At 39.2% G+C, this 22,524-nt stretch overlaps 1 protein-coding gene across 1 annotated transcript in view; it reads right to left on the bottom strand.

The window, feature by feature from the left end:
• The window catches only part of C15H11orf65 (chromosome 15 C11orf65 homolog), a 58,380-nt gene extending 45,692 nt beyond the window's left edge, over positions 1-12,688 (bottom strand). The window contains exon 1 of the mRNA XM_070383217.1: positions 12,603-12,688. Within this exon, the coding sequence (XP_070239318.1) occupies positions 12,603-12,683 (81 nt within the window). The 5' untranslated portion in view covers positions 12,684-12,688. The remainder of the gene's footprint in view (positions 1-12,602) is intronic.
• Positions 12,689-22,524: the final 9,836 nt, after the last annotated feature.

Genomic DNA, 22,524 nt, shown 5'->3' with positions numbered 1-22,524 from the left:
AATAATGATAGTGAAGATGATCCAGGACCTCAGGAAAAGAATGGAGGCAAAAATTGAGAAGCTGCAAGAAATGTTGACCAAAGACCTAGAAGAAATAAAGAACAAATAAACAGAGATGAATAACACACTAGAAGGAATCAATATCAAGACTAACAGACAGAAGAAGGATGGATAAATGACCTGGAGGACAGAATGGTGGAAATCACTGCCACAGAACAGAACATAGAAAAAAGAATAAAAAGAAATGAAGACAGCCTAAGAGACTCCCTGGACAACATTAAATGCAACAACATTTGCATTACAGTGGTCCTAGGAGAAGAAGAGAGAGAGAAAGGAGGTGAGAAAATATTTGAAGAGGTAATAGCTAAAAACTTCCTGAACATAGCAAAGGAAATAGTCAACCAAGTCCTGGAAGCACACAGAGTCCCAAAAAGGATAAACCCAAGGAGGAACACACCAGGACACATAATAATCAAACTAACAAAAATTAAAGACAGAGATAAAATATTAAAAGCAACAAGGGAAAAACAATGAATAACATAAAAGGGAACTCCCATCAGGCCATCAGCTGATTTCTCAACAGGAGCTCTACAAGCCAGAATGGAATGGCATGATATATTTAAAGTGATGAAAGGGAAGAACCAACAACCAGGAATGCTCTACCCAGCAAGACTGTCCTTCAGATTTGATGGAGAAATCAAAAGCTTTCCAGACAAGCAAAAGTTAAGAGAATTCAGCACCACCAAACCAGCTTTATCACAAATGCTAAAGGAACTTCTCTAGGCCAGAAACACAAGACAAGGAAAAAATCTACACAAAGTAAAACGAAAACAAATTTTAAAAAATGTTAATAGGATCATATGTATTGATAATTACCTCCAATATAAATGGTTTAATGCACCAACCAAAAGACACAGACTGGCTGAGCATATGCAGCATATGACTGAAAACATATGCATATACGCACCACTTACCACATCACTCTGCTTGACCCCCTCAAATTGTATGTAATTATTTTACATTGTTAAGTTAATCATGTTTCCATTATGGCTTACAATTGTAATTATCTTTTTTGTCTGGCTATTGATTGTGAAAATTAATAAACATCTTTTATTCTTGTGATTATGTAATTATTAGTCATTTAATACCATTGTATCATGCTTGGTCAACAGAAAAATAATATAATTGTGTATCACCAAAAGTGGGATCTAAATAGAAAAACCTGTAATCACTTTTTAAAATCCAGATGCATGTCAGAATTATCTTGAAATTTTTTGAAAATACAAATGTTCAGGTATTGCTTTTTTCTCCAGAGCTCCAGATATGTTTCTAATCAGCAGCCATGTTTAAAAACAACTGGACTATATGATGACCTTTTACTTTTATCTAGTTAGTTTCACTTTTTCTATTTCATATTCAGTACTCCCATTTCTTTTAGTTTACATTCTCCAATTTCTGCATCTCTTTTTTTTTTTTTATGTTCTTTCTCAAGCCTTCATCAAGTGTAGTAGAAAAAATTTTCTATACATATGTATAAGTATGTATAATATATATATTTTAGAAAACTTATAAATTCTTGCCTAATTAAAAAAAATTATGACATCTTGATTCCACTTATTTGACTTAATATGAATAGAAGGCTAGATTTCTAAGTAAAAATAGATATGCAACAAGCAACAAAGACTTACTGTAAAGCTTAGGCAACTATAGTCAATATCTTGTAATAACCTATGATGGAAAATAATTTCAAAAATAATATGTGTATTTGTATAACTGAATCACCTTGCTGTGCACCTGAAACATTGTAAGTCAACTATACTTCATATATATACTTCAACTATATATATAAAATATATAGAGAGAGAAAAAATGGATTTTACTAAAATTAAAATCTTATCAAAAACACCTTTACAAGAGAAATGAGGTACCCTGGAAAATATTTTATATCAATAAAGGATTTGTATTCAGGAAATTTGAAAAACTCCTCCAAGTGAATAATGACAAATAGAGGTGATGTAACTTGAGGATTAGAATATTGGAAGAAATGTGAAGAAAAATTTAGGGATATTTATATCCTCATCATATATAATGAGGAGTCAAGTGATCCTGTGTACCATGATGGAACAAGAAACAAAAGTCTTTAAAGAAACAAGGTAAGAAATAGAGGGTTTTAAGTAATGACTTATGATACTGAGAGGGGAGGTAAGCAGGGGTTTGGAGGATAAGTAAGATAAATTCTTGATTGTCTTTGCAGAAAGTCAACAGTTCGCTTCTAAAGCTGATAAGTAAAAGGTAATAGGCACATTATTTAGAAACATAAAACTAGTGACTAAAATATCTAAAACAAAACATAATTAAAACTGGTTGCTTTTAGGTAAGATGGTGGAAAGAAGTGAGATGGGGCAAAGACTTGCTTTTTAGTGTAAGTTCTACATTATTTTGCTTATTGTAAAGAATTACACATATTACTTTTGATAAAGATATTTAAAATTACAGAAAAATTCTGTACTCACATTACTATGATTGGGCAAATTATTCAATTATAGGGCCACATAATATGCTAAATTATGCAATCCTTATTAAGAAGTCACCTTCTGGAGCACAAGAAATATCTAGAATCAAGATCAAGTGTATTCTCCTTACATAGAGAATTCAGTTCAGTTCAGTTCAGTCGCTCAGTCGTGTCCGACTCTTTGCAACCCCATGAATTGCAGCACACCAGGCCTCCCTGTCCATCACCAACTCCAGGAGTCCACTCAAACCCACGTCCATCGAGTCGGTGATGCCATCCAGCCATCTCATCCTCTGTTGTCCCCTTCTCTTCCTGCACCCAATCCCTCCCAGCATCAGAGTCTTTTCCAATGAGTCAACTCTTCGCATGAGGTGGCCAAAGTATTGGAGTTTCAGCTTCAGCATCAGTCCTTACAATGAACACCCAGGACTGATCTACTTTAGGATGGACTGGTTGGATCTCCTTGCAGTCCAAGGGACTCTCAAGAGTCTTCTCCAACACCATAGTTCAAAAGCATCAATTCTTCGGTGCTCAGCTTTCTTCACCATCCAACTCTCACATCCATACATGACCACTGGAAAAACCATAACCTTGACTAGATGGACCTTTGTTGACAAAGTAATGTTTCTGCTTTTTAATATGCTTTCTAGGCTGGTTATAAAATTCCTTCCAAGAAGTAAGCGTCTTTTAATTACATGGCCGCAATTAGCATCTGCAGTGATTTTGGAGCCCAAAAAAATAAAGTCTGACACTGTTTCCACTTTTTCCCCATCTATTTCACATGAAGTGATGGGACCAGATGCCATGATCTTAGTTTTCTGAATGTTGAGCTTTAAGTCAATTTTTTCACTCTCCTCTTTCACTTTCATCAAGAGGCTTTTTAGTCCCTCTTCACTTTCTACCATAAGGGTGGTGTCATCTGCATATCTGAGGTTATTGATATTACTCCCGGCAATCTTGATTCCAGCTTGTGCTTCTTCCAGCCCAGTGTTTCTCATGATGTACTCTGCATAGAAGTTAAATAAGTAGGGTGACAATATACAGCCTTGATGTACTCCTTTTCCTGTTTGGAACCAGTCTGTTGTTCCATGTCCAGTTCTAACTGTTGCTTCCTGACCTGCATACAGGTTTCTCAAGAGGCAGGTCAGGGGGTCTGGTATTCCCATCTCTTTCAGAATTTCCCACAGTTTATTGTGATCCACACAGTCAAAGGCTTTGGCATAGTCAATAAAGCAGTAATAGATGTTTTCCTGGAACTCTCTTGCTTTTTCCATGATCCAGCAGATGTTGGCAATTTGATCTCAGGTTCCTCTCCCTTTTTTAAAACCAGCTTGAACATCTGGAAGTTCACGGTTCACATATTGCTGAAGCTTGGCTTGGAGAATATTGAGCGTTACTTTACTAGTATGTGCTGCTGCTGCTGCTAAGTCACTTCAGTCGTGTCCAACTCTGTGCGACCCCAGAGACGGCAGCCCACCAGGCTCCCTCGTCCCTGGGATTCTCCAGGCAAGAACACTGGAGTGGGTTGCCATTTCCTTCTCCAATGCATGACAGTGAAAAGTGAAAGTGAAAGTGAAGTCGCTCAGTCGTGTCCAAATCTTAGCGACCCCATGGACTGCAGCCTACCAGGCTCCTCTGTCCATGGGATTTTCCAGGCAAGAGTACTGGAGTGGATTGCCATTCATGAGTGCAATTATGTGGTAGTTTGAGCATTCTTTGGCATTGCCTTTCTTTGGCACTGGAATGAAAACTGACTTTTTCCAGTCCTGTGGCCACTGATGAGTTTTCCAAATTTGCTGGCATATTGAGTGCAGCACTTTCACAGCATCATCTTTCAGGATTTGAAATAGCTCAACTGGAATGCCATAACCTCCACTAGCTTTGTTCATAGTGATGCTTTCTAAGGCCCACTTGACTTCACATTCCAGGATGTCTAGCTCTAGGTGAGGATCACACTATCATGATCATCGGGGTCATGAAGATCCTTTTTGTACAGTTCTTCTGTGTATTTTTGCCACCTCTTCTTAATATCTTCTGCTTCTGTTAGGTCCATACCATTTCTGTCCTTTATCGAGCCCATCTTTGCATGAAATATTCCCTTATTATCTCTAATTTTCTTGAAGAGGTCTCTATGCTATGCTATGCTAAGTCACTTCAGTCGTGCCTGACTCTGTGGGACAACATAGATGGCAGTCCACCAGGCTCCCCTGTCCCTGGGATTCTCCAAGCCAAGAACACTGGAGTGGGCTGCCATTTCCTTCTCCAATGCATGAAAGTGAAAAGTGAAAGTGAAGTCACTCTGTCGTGTCCGACTCTTAGCGACCCCATGCAGCCTAACAGGCTCCTCCGTCCATGGGATTTTCCAAGCAAGAGTACTGGAGTGGGGTGCCACTGCCTTCTCTCCCATTCTGTTGTTTTCCTCTATTTCTTTGCATTGATCGCTGAGGAAGGCTTTCTTATCTCTCCTTGCTATTCTTTGGAACTCTGCATTCAGATGCTTATATCTTTCCTTTTCTCCTTTGCTTTTCACTTCTCTTCATTTCACAGCTATTTGTAAGGCCTCCTCAGACAGCCATTTGTATTTCTTTTCTATGGGGATGGTCTTAATCCTTGCCTCCTGTACAATGTCACGAATCTGCACCCATAGTTCATCAGGCACTCTATCAAATCTAGTCGCTTAAATCTATTTCTCACTTCCACTGAATAATCATAAGGGATTTGATTTAGGTCATACCTGAATGGTCTAGTGGTTTTCCCTACTTTCTTCAATTTCAGTCTGAATTTGGCAATAAGGAGTTCATGATCTGAGCCACAGTCAGCTCCCGGTGTTGTTTTTGCTGACTGTATAGAGTTTCTCCATCTTTGGCTGCAAAGAATATAATCAATCTGATTTCGGTGTTGACCATCTGGTGATGTCCATGTGTAGAGTCTTCTCTTGTGTTGTTGGAAGACAGTGTTTTCTATGACCAGTGCATTCTCTTGACAAAACTCTATTAGCTTTTGCCCTGCTTCATTCTGTACTCCAAGGCCAAATTTGCCTGTTACTCCAGGTGTTTCCTGACTACCTATTTTTGCATTCCAGTCCCCTATAATGAAAAGGACATTTTTTGGGGTATTAGTTCTAAAAGGTCTTGAGGTCTTCATAGAACTGTTCAACTTCAGCTTCTTAAGAGTTACTGGTTGGGGCATAGGCTTGGATTACCATGATATTGAATGGTTTGCCTTGGAAACGAACAGAGATCATTCTGTCATTTTTGAGATTGCATCCAAGTACTGCATTTTGGACTCTTTTGTTGACCATGATGGCTACTCCATTTCTTTGAAGGGATTCCTGCCCAGAGTAGTAGATATAATGGTCATTTGAGTTAAATTCACCCATTCCAGTCCATCTTAGTTCGCTGAATCCTAGAATGTCGATGTTCACTCTTGACATCTCCTGTTTGACCACTTTCAATTTGCCTATGCCAAAGCCTTTGACTGTGTGGATCACAATAAACTGTGGAAAATTTTGAAAGATATGGGAATACCAGACCACCTGACCTGCCTCTTGAGAAACCTGTATGCAGGTCAGGAAGCAACAGTTAGAACTGGACATGGAACAACAGACTGGTTCCAAACAGGAAAAGGAGTACGTCAAGGCTGTACATTGTCACCCTGCTTATTTAACTTCTATGCAGAGTACATCATGAGAAACGCTGGGCTGGAAGAAGCACAAGCTGGAATCAAGATTGCCAGAAGAAATATCAGTAATCTCAGATATGCAGATGACACCACCCTTATGGCAGAAAGCGAAGATGAAATAAAGAGCCTCTTGATGAAAGTGAAAGAGGAGATTAAAACAGTTAGCTCTAAACTCAACATTCAGAAAACTAAGATCATGGCATCTGGTCCCATCACTTCATGGGAAATAGATGGGAAAACACTGGAAACAGTGTCAGACTTTATTTTTGGGGGCTGAAAAATCACTGCAGATGGTGATTGCAGCCATGAAATTAAAAGACCCTTACTCCTTGGAAGGAAAGTTATGACCAACCTAGATAGCATATTCAAAAGCAGAAACATTACTTTGTCAACAAAAGTCCATCTAGTCCAGGCTATGGTTTTTCCAGTGGTCATGTATGGATGTGAGAGTTTGTAAAGAAAGCTGAGCACCGAAGAATTGATGCTTTTGAACTGTGGTGTTGGAGAAGACTCTTGAGAGTCCCTTGGACTGCAAGGAGATCCAACCAGTCCATCCTAAAGGAGATCAGTCCTGGGTGTTCATTGGAAGGACTGATGCAGAAGCAGAAACTCCAATACTTTGGCTACCTCATACGAAGAATTGACTCATTGGAAAAGACCCTGATGCTGGGAGGGATTGGGTGCAGGAAGAGAAGGGGACGACAGAGGATGAGATGGCTGGGTGGCATCATCGACTTGATGGACATGAGTTTGGGTAAACTCCTGGAGTTGGTAATGGACAGGGAGGCCTGGCGTGCTGCGATTCACGGAGTCACAAAGAGAAGACACAACTGAGCAACCGAACTGAACTGAACTGAACTGAATTTGCCTTGATTCATGGACCTAAGATTCCAGGTTCCTATGCAATATTGCTCTTTACAGCATCAGACCTTGCTTCTATCACCAGTCACATCCACAACTGGGTATTTTTTTTTTTTTTTTTTTGCTTTTTTTATGTAGCCATAGCAAAATCGTAGAGAATTAGGACTATATTAATTTGCTTTATATTTGCAGCATCACTTTCTTAGTTCTTTTTTCAGAGTTTCTAATCTTTTTTTAAATTCAGCTTCTCAAACTATCGCATGGGATGCCATTTCATCTCCAGATACAGTCCTCTGAAAGCCATTCAACATGTTGATCCAAGCTAAATTGATTACCATTTTTATTTCCTTCAGATTCTGTTATTTCTTTGTCTGTTTCTATATCACTGGTTTTCCTTAAACATCATTCTACATCACTGGTTTTCCTTGAATGCCAGGTGATTGCCCATTAGTAGTGAAGGATGAAGGTATGTGTCAATTTTTCTAGGGAGGTAGTATAAATAGTCTGTGCTTTTATGTAAGTCTACTGTTTTCCCACTGTTCATACTCATGAATGAGAAGAGTGCCTTGGAGATTTGTGAAGTGGGTGGAATAAGTTAATCACCAGACTTTCTCAAAGAAAGTACAGTCAGGTAGTCAGTTATTAAGCCAGGCATCTCTCAAATACTAGAATTCAGAGGGTTTTTACTACAGAGTACCAAATTCATGCTAGAACTAGCTTTCCCAGATGGTTCATGTAAATTTTTTAAAGAGATAAGCTTTCAGCATTTGTTTCTTTTGACTATGCCTTGTGGCATGTGGCATCTTAGTTCCTCAACCAGGGATCACACACACAACCTCTGCATTGGAAGTGGGGAGTCTTAACCACTGGCCTGCCAGGGAAATCCCCCCCTTTTTTTTTTTAATTTTATTTTATATTGGGGTGTATTTGATTTACAATGTTGTGTTAGTTTCAGGTATAAAGCAAAGTAGTTCAGTTATACATATACATGTATACATTCTTTTTCAGATTCTGATTTGGGTTTTAAGAAGAGGACTGATCACCAGGGAAACTGGAAAATTCCATCTCAAACCCCAGAAGAGATAAGTATTGGGCATTTCCCAGTCATACATGGCATAGTGAAAAGTGAAGTGAAAGTTGCTCAGTCATTTATGACTCTTTGCAATCCAATGGGCCACATAATCCATGGAATTCTCCAAGTCAGAATACTGGAGTGGGTAGTCTTTCCCTTCTCCAGGGGATCTTCCTAACCCAGGGATCAAACCCAGGTCTCCCATATTGCAGGCAGGTTCTTTACCAGCTGAGCCACCAGGGAAGCCCAAGAATACTGGAATGGGTAGTCTATCCCTTTTCCAGCAGATCTTCCTGACCCAGGAATTGAACCATGGTCTCCTGCATTGCAGACAAATTCTTTATGGCTGAGCCACTGGGAAAGCATAGGACTACCACCATGTTCTTAACAGGAAATACCCCATTTGGCTTGAAGGGAAGACAGCCATTTTGGTAACCTTTGGTCTTCCACAGCGCATGGAGCCAGAGGAAACTGTCATGGTCAGAGTCTGGGTAAGTGGCAAGTAAGAGACTGGGAAGGTCAGAGTCTGAGAGTGCAAGGCTTCTTCACATAAGATGCCTGGGTCCCTGAGAAGGATCTACAAATACCCTAAACTTCCAAGAAAAAACTGGAGTATATGCATGTTTTCCTAGGGAAAAGGTCCATCCCTTCTCATAGAGCCAAGAGTAGGTTAAAATTCTGAGATCTAGAACAGCACTAAGCCAGTTGGAGACAAGAATGAGGAAGCCACCAGATACACCACCTAGAGCCAGCCATATCTGAGAGCTTGCCAAGCTGTCACTGAAGTTAGAACATGGACTCACAGCAGAGACAGTCAAGCATTGTTTTTCTGCACTTCTTTCTAACTGTACATCAAGTTCTTTCAAAAACAAGGCCCTGGGCTTGGTCCACTGCTATCTTGTATTCATTCTTGGGTATTAATTCACCAACATTAAACCCCAGGATAGAAGATGTGATAAGACAAGACTCCCTCCCCTATAGAGTCTTTTGCTGGTTTCAGTGGTGGACAGTGGTCATCACAGAAAACACACAGGAACTTTTCCCTGGAACTGAGGTGGGATGAAAAGTGCCTGCTGTGAATATTATCATCTTTTTCCTTGACCCGTGACCTCCAGTTTCTGAAGATATAGCAGAAAATAATCTTCCTTGAAGATAAAGGGTAACAAATTCATAAAACAAAAACACAGTCTTCCAAAGCCCTGTGCTTTCAGATATTCTGGGTTTAGTTCAGCTGCCAGATAAAGTGATTGATGCATTCATCGCGATAGCCAGGTAAGCCCACTTCATATTGTGATAGGCCACTGAGAGCTGGTAAGGGCACTGGAACCCTGATATCACCTGAAAATCCTTTCCTGGGAAGACAGTTTCATGAATGAGGTCTTCCAAGCAAATGACACCAAACTTCCCCAGGTGCTCCTCAATCTCTGTGTCAGAGAGATGACTTTATTCGTGACCTTGGCTTGTCTGTGTTTCAGGATGAGCTCCTGAACAGGCTTCAGATCTGGAAATCCCTAGGTCACCTGGGCTTCCCTGGTGGCTCAGATGGTAGAGTCCACCTACAATGTGGTAGACCTGGGTTTGATCCCTGGGTTGGGAAGATCCCCTGGAGGAGGGCATGGCAACTCACTCCACTATTCTTGCCTGGAGAATCTCCATGGACAGAGGAGCCAGGTGGGCTACAGTCCATGGGGTCACAAAGTTGGGCACAACTGAGTGACTAAGCACACAGCACAGGTCACGTAAGTTTCCACTACACAAAGTTTTTTCATGGTTTAAGGGGTTACTTTCATAAAGATACCACTGAAAATGTTCTTCAGATGAAGTCTTGCAATGGTCCTCTGCACCAGTAAATTCACCCCATTATTCCTTTGGGTGCATACAACAAAGACCATGGAATGTTTATCTGGCGCTTCCAAGCTGTGAGGTTTCACTTCTAGTCTTTAGAACCACACTCTGTCATGCAGTTGATGCCAGGAATTATGTAGGAACCATTCTAGTTGCTTACATTTGAGCTCTTTTTCTTTTCTTTGCTCTTTCCTTTGCAAAAGCTCCTCCTTTGCCTGGGTGACTCTGAGGGCCTGATAAGCCTTCCTCTTTTTCAGGACATTTTCTGGAACCAAAGAGATCTTTCTTTCTTTGCTCTTGCTACACCATCTTCCCAACACTTCAGGCTGCTCAGGGTTTGTTTCTTCTTATCCCCAACAGTTAATATCCATCTACCAGCAGATAGTTGACTAATAAGACATATCCACCAGCCTGCAGCTTTTAGTCTTGAAGTGACATTGGAGACAACTGGCATAACTGTTACATGTACAGACTTTCAATTAGCCTCATTGTCTATAGCCATTTTCCTTTTAGCCCTTTAGAATTACTAAATCCTAGGGTTCCAATGACAAACAGGCTATCTCATTAGTGCCTCTTTAAGTATGTCTAGGTAAATATTCTACATAGATATGTCCAATAAGATACTACCATTTATTTTTGGTTTTCCAGACTAAGATAAAATTTATTTACTCAGGAACTCCCTTCTCTCTGTTATGGGTGAACTTTCAATATATTGTCACTTCATTTGGATTCTAAAGGGATAGAAAGTGAAAATGTGTGCTCAGTCTACCATTTTATTAAAACACACACACACACTTGTTTACATACAAGGCTTTTCTACTGAAGCTCTTTAAATTCAAGGATGTATTTTAAAGAGCCTAGCAGTGTGTCAGGAATGTAATGAGTGTTCAAAGGTATGTGGCTGATTGGATTTGAATGTGGAAGAGAACAAATTAGAAAATGACAGAAAAACTTAGGCCTGGACAACAAGCATGCTGTTAGATACCAACAAAGGAATAATAAATTTTAAAGAAAAAAAAATTTTTTAGTGTTGGAAATCTATTGTTATGCCCTAGCATAAGAAGCAACAGTTAGAACTGGACATGGAACAACAGACTGGTTCCAAATAGGAAAAGGAGTACGTCAAGGCTATATATTATCACCCTGCTTATTTAACTTATATGCAGAGTACATCATGAGAAACGCTAGGCTGGAAGAAACAGAAGCTGGAATCCAGATTGCCGGGAGAAATATCAATAACCTGAGATATGCAGATGACACCACCCTTATGGCAGAAAGTGAAGAGGAACTAAAATGCCTCTTGATGAAAGTGAAGTGGAGAGTGAAAAAGTTGGCTTAAAGCTCAACATTCAGAAAACAAAGATCATGGCATCCGGTCCCATCACTTTATGGGAAATAGATGGGGAAACAATGGAAACAGTGTCAGACTTTATTTTTTTGGGTTCCAAAATCAGTACAGATGGTGACTGCAGCCATGAAATTAAAAGACGCTTTCCTTGGAAGGAAAGTTATGACCAACCTAGATAGCATATTCAAAAACAGAGACATTACTTTGCCAACAAAGGTCCGGCTAGTCAAGGCTATGGTTTTTCCTGTGGTCATGTATGTATGTGAGAACTGGACTGTGAAGAAGGTTGAGCACCGAAGAATTGATGCTTTTGAACTGTGGTGTTGGAGAAGACTCTTGAGAGTCCCTTGGACTGCAAGGAGATCCAACCAGTCCATTCTGAAGGAGATCAGCCCTGGGTGTTCTTTGGAAGGAATGATGCTGAAGCTGAAACTCCAGTACTTTGGCCACCTCATGCGAAGAGTTGACTCATTGGAAAAGACTCTGATTCTGGGAGGGATTGGGGGCAGGAGGAGAAGGGGACGACAGAGGATGCTGGATGACATCACTGACTCGATGGATGTGAGTCTGAGTGAACTCCGGGAGTTGGTGATGGACAGGGAGGCCTGGCGTGCTGTGATTCATGGGGTCGCAAAGAGTCGGACACGACTGAGCGACTGAACTGAACTGAAGCATAGGCAAATAATGGAAACTATTTTTCAAGACATCATTAACTGTTATGAAATTATTTTTGTGTGCCAGAAACAGACACACCACTTTTACAGAGTGTTGATACTATCCTAGTGAGAAAAGAATTCATTTTACCTCTTGGCTCTCACCTAATCCAGTAAATCAACTTGGAATAGTCCTTATTGGATAAGAAAACCACAGAGCATAGTGTAACACAGCAAGAAACTACTACATTAATCCAGATATACATTATGTCCTCAAGAGTAGGTACTCAATAAATATTTAATGAGTAAATGTATCCCTAACACTTGCTTGCAAACCTGATTCCAGAGTCAAGAAATAAAGTTTTCAGAGGTGAAAACCAAATAAGTGATGATTTCATTATAGTGGCCATTATTAAAGTACCTGACCTAGATCAGAAACTCAGTAAATATTTGTGAGGCTAATAAGATAATTAGTTAACTTTTTCAAACTTTAAAAAAGTCTACTTATCAAGCAAATGCTGGTGTATAACTCTTTAATATAGTAATACTGAAAGCCATTGAATTTTATAAACAGTTGAACTATATATCAATTATATCTCAATAAAGCCACAAAAAAAGAAAGAAACTCACAAGAAAACATTTCCAGGCCTTCTGAATGACTCTGGCAGCTCTGTCTTTCCTTTCAAATTCTGATTCTTGTTTCAAAGCCATGTGAAAGTCCTAAAATAAAATAAACAAAGGAGTATAATTTTAAATTATATACTCCATCATGAAACTGTCACTAGAACTACATGAAATTCAAATAGAAAGTACAAAGGATATACTGAAAATGATATTTGGCATCAAAATAACTAAAATAAACATTAAAATTGACACCTTTAACTGATAGCCTCTGTTCCATTTTGCTTTTTATTGAAGTATAGTTGATTTACAATATTATATTTTTTTAATTATTTTTAAAGATTATACTCTATTTAATGTTACAAAATAATGGCTATATTTCCCTGTGTGTAAATTATATCCTTGTTGCTTTTCTACCTTATGCATAGTAATTTGTATGTCTTAACCCCCTACCCCTATTTTGTTCCTTCCCTTTTCCCACTCTTCACTGGTAACCATTAGCTTGTTCTCTGTACCTGTAAGTGTGTTTCTGTTTTGTTATATAGATCATTTGTTTTAGTTTGTAGATTCAGCATATAAGTGATAATATAGAGTATTTGTCTTTGTCTGACTTTTTCACTAAGCATAATAATCTCTAGGTCCATTCACATTGCAAATGGCAGAATTTGTCCTTTTTGATAGCCAAGTAATATTCCATATATATATATACATACCACATTTTCTTTATCCATTTATCTGTTGATGGACATGTAGGTTGATTAACTATCATGGTAATTATAAATAATGCTTCTAAAAATAGCAGGGTGCATACATCTTTTTGAATTATTGTTTTCATTTTCTTTGAAAATGAAACTCAACAGTGGAATTGTTGGATCATATAATAGTTCTATTTTTAGTTTTTTGAGGAACCTCCATACTGTTTTTCGCATTAGCTGCACCAATTTACATTCCCACCAACAGTGTATGAGGGTTCCCTTTTCTTCACATCCTCACAAACATTTGTTACTTGTAGACTTTTTGATGATATCTGGCATCTGGTCTCATCATTTCATGGGAAATAGATGGGGAAACAAAGGAAACAGTATCAGACTTTAATTTTTGGGCTCCAAAATCACTGCAGATGGTGATTGCAGCCATGAAATTAAAAGACGCTTACTCCTTGGAAGGAAAGTTATGACCAACCTAGATGGAATATTGAAAAGCAGAGACATTACTTTGCCAACAAAGGTCCGTCTAGTCAAGGCTATGGTTTTTCCAGTGGTCATGTATGGATGTGAATTGAACTGTGAAGAAAGCTGAGCACCAAAGAATTGATGCTTTTGAACTGTGATGTTGGAGAAGACTCTTGAGAGTCCCTTAGACTGCAAGGAGATCCAACCATCCTAAAGACCAGTCCTGGGTGTTCATTGGAAGGACTGATGCTGAAGCTGAAACTCCAATACTTTGGCCACCTCATGCAAAGAGTCGAATCATTGGAAAAGACCCTGATGCTGGGAGGGATTGGGGGCAGGAGGAGAAGGGGACAACAGAGGATGAGATGGCTGGATGGCATCACCAACTCGATGCACTGGAGTTTTGGGTGAACTCCGGGAGTTGGTGATGGACAGGGAGACTTGATGTGCTGTGATTCATGGGGTTGCAAAGAGTCGGACACGACTGAGTGACTGAACTGAACTGATCCTGACAGATGTGAGATAATATCTCATAATTTTGATTTGCATCTCTCTGATGATTACCAATGTTGATCATCTTTTCATGTGCCTGTTAGCCACCTGTCTGTCTTCTAAATGTCTATTCAGGTCTTCTGCCCATATTTTAAATTGGATTATTTGTTTTTTGATATTGAGTTGTATGAGTTATTTACCTATTTTGAATATTACTGCTATTGTTTATACCATTTGCAAATATTTTCTCCCATTCTGCACGTTGTCTTTTAGTTTTGTTGATGGATTTTTTTTGCTGTGCAAAAGCTTTTAACTTTAATTATGGCCTATTTGGGTTTTGGGTTTTTTTTTTGCTTTTATTTCTTTTGCCTTAGAAGAATGATCCAAGAAAATATTGTTATAATTTTTATCTAAGCATGTTCTGCCTATCTTATCTTCTAGGAAATTTATGATTTTAAGTTTTACATCTAGTTTTTAACCATTTTGAGTTTTTGTATACAGTGTGAGGAAATGTCCTAATGTCATTGTTTTACATGTGACTGTTCAGTTTTCCCAAAATAACTTGTTGAAGAGACTGTCTTTTCTTCATGGTGTATTCTTGCCTCCTTTGTTGTAAATTAATTGATGGTAGATGTGTGGGTTTAATTCTGGGCTCTCTATTCTTTTCCATTGATCCATATGTCTGTTTTTGTTCCATTACCAAACTGTTACAATGACTGTATGGTGTATCTAAGGTCTGGAGGTTATGCCTTCAGCTTTATTCTTTTTTTCAGGATTGTTTTCAGAATTCAGGCTCTTTTGTGGTTCCATTTAAAATTTATTTTAACTTTTTATTTTATCTTGAAGTATAGTTGATTAATGATGTTGTGTTAGTTCTAGGTGTACAACAATGTGATTGAATAATCAGATCAGATCAGTCGCTCAGTTGTGTCCGACCCTTTGTGACCCCATGAATCGCAGCATGCCAGGCCTCCCTATCCATCACCAACTCCCGGAGTTCACTCAGACTCATGTCCATCGAGTCAGTGATGCCATCCAGCCATCTCATCCTCTGTCGTCCCCTTCTCCTCCTGCCCCCAATCCCTCCCAGCATCAGAGTCTTTTCCAATGAGTCAACTCTTCGCGTGAGGTGGCCAAAGTACTGGAGTTTCAGCTTTAGCATCATTCCTTCCAAAGAACACCCAGGGCTAATCTTCTTCAGAATGGACTGGTTGGATCTCCTTGCAGTCCAAGGGACTCTCAAGAGTCTTCTCCAACACCACAATTCAAAAGCATCAATTCTTCTGCGCTTAGCTTTCTTCACAGTCCAACCCTCACATCCATACATGACCACTGGAAAAACCATAGCCTTGACTAGACGAACCTTTGTTGGCAAAGTAATGTCTCTGCTTTTCAATATGCTATCTAGGTTGGTCATAACTTTCCTTCCAAGGAGTAAGCGTCTTTTAATTTCATGGCTGCAGTCACCATCTGTAGTGATTCTGGAGCCCAGAAAAATAAAGTCTGACACTGTTTCCACTGTTTCCCCATCTATTTCCCATGAAGTGGTGGGACCGGATGCCATGATCTTTGTTTTCTGAATGTTGAGCTTAAACCAACTTTTTCACTCTCTTCTTTCGCTTTCATCAAGAGGCTCTTTAGTTCTTCTTCACTTTCTGCCATAAGGGTGGTGTCATCTGCATATCTGAGGTTATTGATATTTCTCCCGGCAATCTTGATTCCAGCTTGTGTTTCTTCCAGTCCAGGGTTTCTCATGGTGTACTCTGCATATAAGTTAAATAAGCAGGGTGACAATATACAGCCTTGACGAACTCCTTTTCCTATTTGGAACCAGTCTATTGTTCCATGTCCAGTTCGAACTGTTGCTTCCTCACCTGCATACAAATTTCTCAAGAGGCAGGTCAGGTGGTCTGGTATTCCCATCTCTTTCAGAATTTTCCACAGTTTATTGTGATCCACACAGTCAAAGGCTTTGGCATAGTCAATAAAGCAGAAATAGATGTTTTTCTGGAACTCTCTTGCTTTTTCCATGATCCAGCGGATGTTGGCAATTTGATCTCTGGTTCCTCTGCCTTTTCTAAAACCAGCTTGAACATCAGGAAGTTCACGGTTCACATATTGCTGAAGCCTGGCTTGGAGAATTTTGAGCATTACTTTACATATACATATATCTATTCTTTTTCAAATATTTTTCCCATTTAGATTGTTATAAAATATTGAGCACAGTTCTTGATGCTATACAATAGGTCCTTGTTGGTTATCCATTTAAAATATAGTAATGTGTACATGTCAATAAACTCCCTAACCCTCCTCCACCATCCTTCCCCTCTGGTAACCATAAGTTCATTCTCTAAGTTTATGGATCTGTTTCTGTTTTGTGAATAAGTTCATTTGTATCATTTTTTTTTTTTTTTGGATTCCACATATAAGCAAAATCATCCAATATTTGTCTTTCTCTGTCTGACCTACTTCACTCAGTACGACCTACTTCACTCTAGGTCCATCCATATTGCTTGCAAATGGCATTATTTCATTCTTTTTCAGTTCAGTTCAGTTGCTCAGTCATGTCTGACTCTTTGTGACCCCATGAATGACTGAGTAATAGTCCATTGTATATATGTACCACATTTTCTTTATCCATTCACCTGTTGAGGGAACATTTCTGTTGCTTTCATGTCTTTGATATTGTAAAGAGTGCTGCTATAAACACTGGGGTGCATTAATCCTTTTGGATATATGTTTTTATCTGGATGTATGCCCAGGAATGGGATTGCAGGATCATGTTGGCTCTATTTTCAGGTTTTGAAGAAACTTCCATACATTCCCACCAACAGTATAAGAGGGTTCCCTTCTATCCACACCTTCTCCCACATTTATTGTTTTTGTTTTTTAATGATAGCAATTCTGACTGGTGTGAGGTGATATATCATTGTAGTTTTGATGTGCATTTCTCTAAATTAGTAATGTTGAACATCTTTTCATGTGCTTCATGGTTATAGGTATGTATTCTTTGGAGAAATGTCTACTTAGGTCTTCTGCCCATTTTTTTGCTTGGATTGTTTGTTTTTTGATATTAAGCTCCATGAACTATTTGTAAATTTTGAGACTAATCCCTTGTTGGTCACATCATTAGCAAATATTTTTTTCCCATTCTACAGGTTGCCTTTTTGTTTTGTTTATCATTTCCTTTGATGTACAACAGCTTCTGAGTTTAATTAGTCCTATTTATTTTTGGTTTTATTTCCATTACACTGGGAGACAGAAAAAAATTCTGCTGCAATTTATCTCAGAGTATTCTGTTTAGGTTTTCCTCTAAGACTTTTATAGTGTTTGGTCTTACATTTACATTTTTAATCCATTTTGACTTTAGTGTATGGTGTTAGAACATGTTCTAATTTCTTTTTTTTTTTTTTTTTTTACATGTAACTGTCTGATTTCCCCAGGGCCGTTTATTGCAGAGACTATCTTTCCTTCATTGCATAGTCTTGCCTCCTTTGTTGAAGATTAAATGATCATAGGTATGTGGGCTTATTTCTAGACTTTCTATCCTGTTCCATTAATCTCTATTTCTATTTTTGGCCAGTATCATAATGATTGGATGACTACAGCATTGTAGAGTCTGGAGTCAAGGAGCCTTATTCCTCCAGCTCTGTTTTTCTTTCTCAATATTGCTTTCACTATTCAGGGTCTTTTGTGTCTTCATATAAATGTTAAGATTTTTTTTTTTGTTCTAGTTCTGTGAAAAATGTCATTGATAATTTTATATGGATTCCCTGAATCATTAAATTTCCTTGGGCAGTATAGTCACTTGGACAATATTGACACTTCCAATCCAAGAGGATGGTGTATCTTTCCAACTATTTTGTCATCTTTGATTTCTTTCTTCGGTGTCACAGTTTTTGGAGTAAGGGGCTGTTGTCTCCTTAGGTAGGTTTATTCTTAGGCATTTTATTCTTTTTGTTGCAATGGTAAATGGGATTGTTTGCTTCATTTCTCTAGTGTATAGCAATGCAACATATTTTTTGTATTAATTTTGTAACCTGTAACTTTACCAAATTCACTGATGAGCTCTCATAGTTTTTGATAGTGTCTTTAGGATTTTCTATATATCGTATCATGTCATATGCAAAGTGTGACAGTTTAACTTTTTCTTTTCCAATCTGCATTTCCTTTATTTCTTTTTCTTCTATGATTTCCATAACTAGGACTTCCAAAGCTATGCTGAATAAAGGGGCAAGAGTGGACTGTTCCTGACCTTAGAGGAAACTCTTCCAGCTTTTCATCATTAACTATGATGCTAGCTGTAGGTTTATTGTATATGACCTTCACTGTACTGAGGTAGGTTTCCTCATTGCCAACTTTCTCAGTTCAATTCAGTTGCTCAGTCCTGTCCAACTCTTTATGATGCCATAGACTGCAGCACACCAATCTTCCCTGTCCATCACCAACTCCCAGAGCTTGCTCAAATTCATGTCCATCGAGTTGGTGATGCCATCCAATCATCTCATCATCTGTCGACCCTTCTCCTCTTGCCTTCAATCTTTTTCAGCATCAGGATCTTTTCCAGTGAGTCAGTTCTTCCCCTCAGGTGGCCAAAATATTGGAGTTTCAGCTTCAGCATCAGTCCTTCCAATGAATATTCAGTACTGGTTTCCTTTAGGATTGACTGGTTGGATCTCCTTGCAGTCCAAGGGACTTTCAGGAGTCTTCTCCAACACCAAGTTCAAAAGCATCAATTCTTCAATGCTAAGCCTTTTTTATGGTCCATACATGAAACTGGAAAAACCATAGCTTTGACTATATGGACCTTCATCAGCAAAGTAATGTCTCTGCTTTTTAATATGCTGCCTAGGTTGGTTATGGCCTTTCTTCCAAGGATCAAGAGTCTTTTAATTTCATGGCTTTCTGCCATAAGGGTGGCATCATCTGCATATCTCATGAATTTTGAAAAAGTCCATGACTCTCAACAGTCTACTCCAACACCAAAGTTCAAAAGCATCAATCCTTCGGTGCTCAGCCTTCTTCAGAGTCCAATTCTCACATCCATACACGACTGTTGGAAAAACCATAGTTTTGACTAGATGGACCTTTGTTGGCAAAGTAATGTCTCTGCTTTTTAATATACTGCCTAGGTTGATCATTGCTTTTCTTCCAAGGAGCAAGCATTTTTAATTTCATGGCTGCAGTCACCATCTGCAGTGATTTGGAACCCAAGAAAATAAAGTCTGTCACTGTTTCCATTGTTTCCCCATCTATTTGCCATGAAGTGATGAGACCAGATGCCATGATCTTGGTTTTCTGAATGTTGAATTTTAAGTCAGCTTTTTCACTCTCTTCTTTCTCTTTCTTCAAGAGGCTCTTTAGTTCTTCTTTGCTTTCTTCCATAGGTGGTGTCATCTGCATATAGAGTTTACTGATATTTCTCCTGGCAATCTTGATTCCAGCTTGTGCTTCATCCAGCCTGGCATTTCACATAATGTACTCTGTATATAAGTTAAATAAGCAGGATGACAATATACAGCCTTGATGTACTCCTTTCCCAATTTGGAAATAGTCCGTTGTTCCATGTCTGGTTCTAACTATTGCTTCTTACCGATTTCTTATGAGGCAAGTAAGTGGTCTGGTATTCCTGTCTCTTGAAGAATTTTCCACAATTTATTGTGATCCACACAGTCAAAGGCTTTGGTGTAGTCAATAAGGCAGAAGTAGATGTTTTTCTGGAACTTTCTTGATTTTTTGATGATCCAATGGATGTTGGCAATATGATCTCTGGTTCCTCTGCCTTTTCTAAATCCAGTTTGAACATCTGGAAGTTCATGGTTCATGTACTGTTGAAGCCTGGCTTGGAGAAGTTTGAGCATCACTTTGCTAGCGTGTGAGATGAGTACAACTGTGTGGTAGTTTGAGCATTCTTTGGCATTGCCTTTCTTTGGGATTGGAAGGAAAACTGACCTTGTCCAGTCCTGTGGCCACTGCTGAGTTTTCCAAATTTGCTGGCATATTGAGTGCAGCACTTTCACAGCGTCAAGTTTCAGGATTTGAAATAGCTCAACTCGAATCCCATCACCTCTACTAGCTTTGTTCATAGTGATGCTTCCTAAGGCCCACTTGACTTCACATTCCAGGATGTCTGGCTCTAGATGGGTGATCACACCATCATGGTTATCTGGGTCATAATCTTTTTTGTACAGTTCTTCTATGTATTCTTGCCACCTCTTCTTAATATCTGCTTCTGTTAGGTCCATACTGTTTCTGTCCTTTATTGTGCCCATCTTTACATGAAATGTTCCCTTGGTATCTCTAATTTTCTTGAAGAGATCTCTAGTTTTTCCCATTCTATTGTTTTCCTCCATTTCTTCACATTTATCACTGAGGAAGGCTTTCTTATCTCTCCTTGCTATTCTTTGGAACTTTGCATTCAACTGGGTATATCTTTCCTTTTATCCTTTGCCTTTACCTTCTCTTTTCAACTATTTGTAAGGCTTCCTGAGACAACCATTTTGCACTTTCACATGTCTTTTTCATGGGGATGATCTTGATCACTGCCTCCTGTACAATGTCATGGACCTCTGCCCATAGTTCTTCATGCATTCTATCAGATCTAATCCCTTGAATCTATTTGTCACTTCCACTGTATAACTGTCAGGTATTTGATTTAGGTCATACCTGAATGGTCTAGTGGTTTCCCCTACTTCAATGTAAGTCTGAATTTGGCAATAAGGAGTTCATGATCTTAGCCATGGTCAGCTTCTGGTCTTGTCTTTGCTGATGGTACAGAGCTTCTCCATCTTTAGCTTCAAAGAATATAATCAATCTGATTTCAGTATTGATCATCTGGTGAAGTCCATGTGTAAAGTCATCTCTTGTGTTGTTGGAAGAGGGTGTTTGCTATGGCCCATGCATTCTCTTGGCCAAACTCTGTTAGCCTTTTGTACACCAAGGCCAAACTTGCCTGTTATTCCAGGTTTCTTTCGACTTTCTGCTTTTGCATTCCAATCCCCCATGATGAAAAGGACTTTTTTTTTTTTTTTGGTGTTAGTTCTAGAAGGTCTTGTATGTCTTCATAGAATTGTTCAACTTCAGCTTCTTCAGCATTAGTGGTTGGGGCATAGACTTGGATTACTGTGTTATTGAATGGTTTGCCTTGGAAACGAACAGAGATCATTCTGTCGTTTTTGAGATTGCACCCAAATACTGCATTTTGGACTCTTGTTGACTGAGGGCTACTCCATTTCTTCTAAGGGATTCTTGCTCACAGTAGTAGATATAAAGGTCATCTGAGTTAAATTCACCAATTCCAGTCAATTTCAGTTCACTAATTCCTAAAATGTCGATGTTCACTCTTGCCATCTCCTGTTTGCTACTTCCAATTTACCTTGATTCATGGACCTAACATTCCAGGTTGCTTTGCAATGTTCTTTTTTACAGCATCGGACTTTACTTCCATCACCAGTCCCATCCACAACTGGGCGTTTTTTTTGCTTTGGCTCTGTCTCTTCATTCTTTCTGGAGTTACTTCTCCACTCTTCTCCAGTAGCATATTGGGCACCTACCGACCAGGGAATTTCATCTTTCAGTGTCATATCTTTTTGTCTTTTTATACTGTTAATGGGGCCTCAAGGCAAGAATACTGAAGTGGTTTGCCATTCCTTTCTCCGGTGGACCAGTTTTGTCAGAACTCTCCACCATGACCTGTCCATCTTGGGTGGCCCTACATGGCATGGCTCATATTTTCATTGAGTTAGACAAAGCTGTGGTCCATGTGATCAGTTTTCTGTGATTGTGGTTTTCATTCTGTCTGCCCTCTGATGGATAAGGATAAGAGGCTATGAAAGCTCCCTGAAGGGAGAGACTGACTGTGGGGGAAACGGTCTGGTTCTGTTGGCAGGGCCATGCTCAGTAAATATTTAATCCAATTTTCTGTTCATGGGCTAGGCTGTGTTCTCTCCCTGTTGTTTGACCTGAGGCCAAACTATGGTGGAGGTAATGAAGATAATGGTGACCTCCTTCAAAAGGTCCCAAGCACGCACTGCCACACTCAGTGCCCCTGACCCTACAGCAGGCCACCTGCAACCCACGCCTCTTCCGGAGACTCCTGGATACTCACAGGCAAGTGTGGGTCAGTCTCTTGTGGGGTCACTGCTCCTTTCTTTTAGTTCTTCTAGGCCTTTGTTAAACATTTCTTGCATCTTCTTGATCCTTGCCTCTATTCTTTCCCTAATATCTTGGATCATCCTCACTATTATTATTCTGAATTCTTTTTCTGA

Source organism: Bos mutus, chromosome 15, assembly GCF_027580195.1.
Source record: "Bos mutus isolate GX-2022 chromosome 15, NWIPB_WYAK_1.1, whole genome shotgun sequence".
NCBI classification, from domain to species: domain Eukaryota; kingdom Metazoa; phylum Chordata; class Mammalia; order Artiodactyla; family Bovidae; genus Bos; species Bos mutus.
The sequence above is the reverse complement of the archived record's forward strand: the minus strand, read 5'-3'. Positions and strand labels throughout refer to the sequence as shown.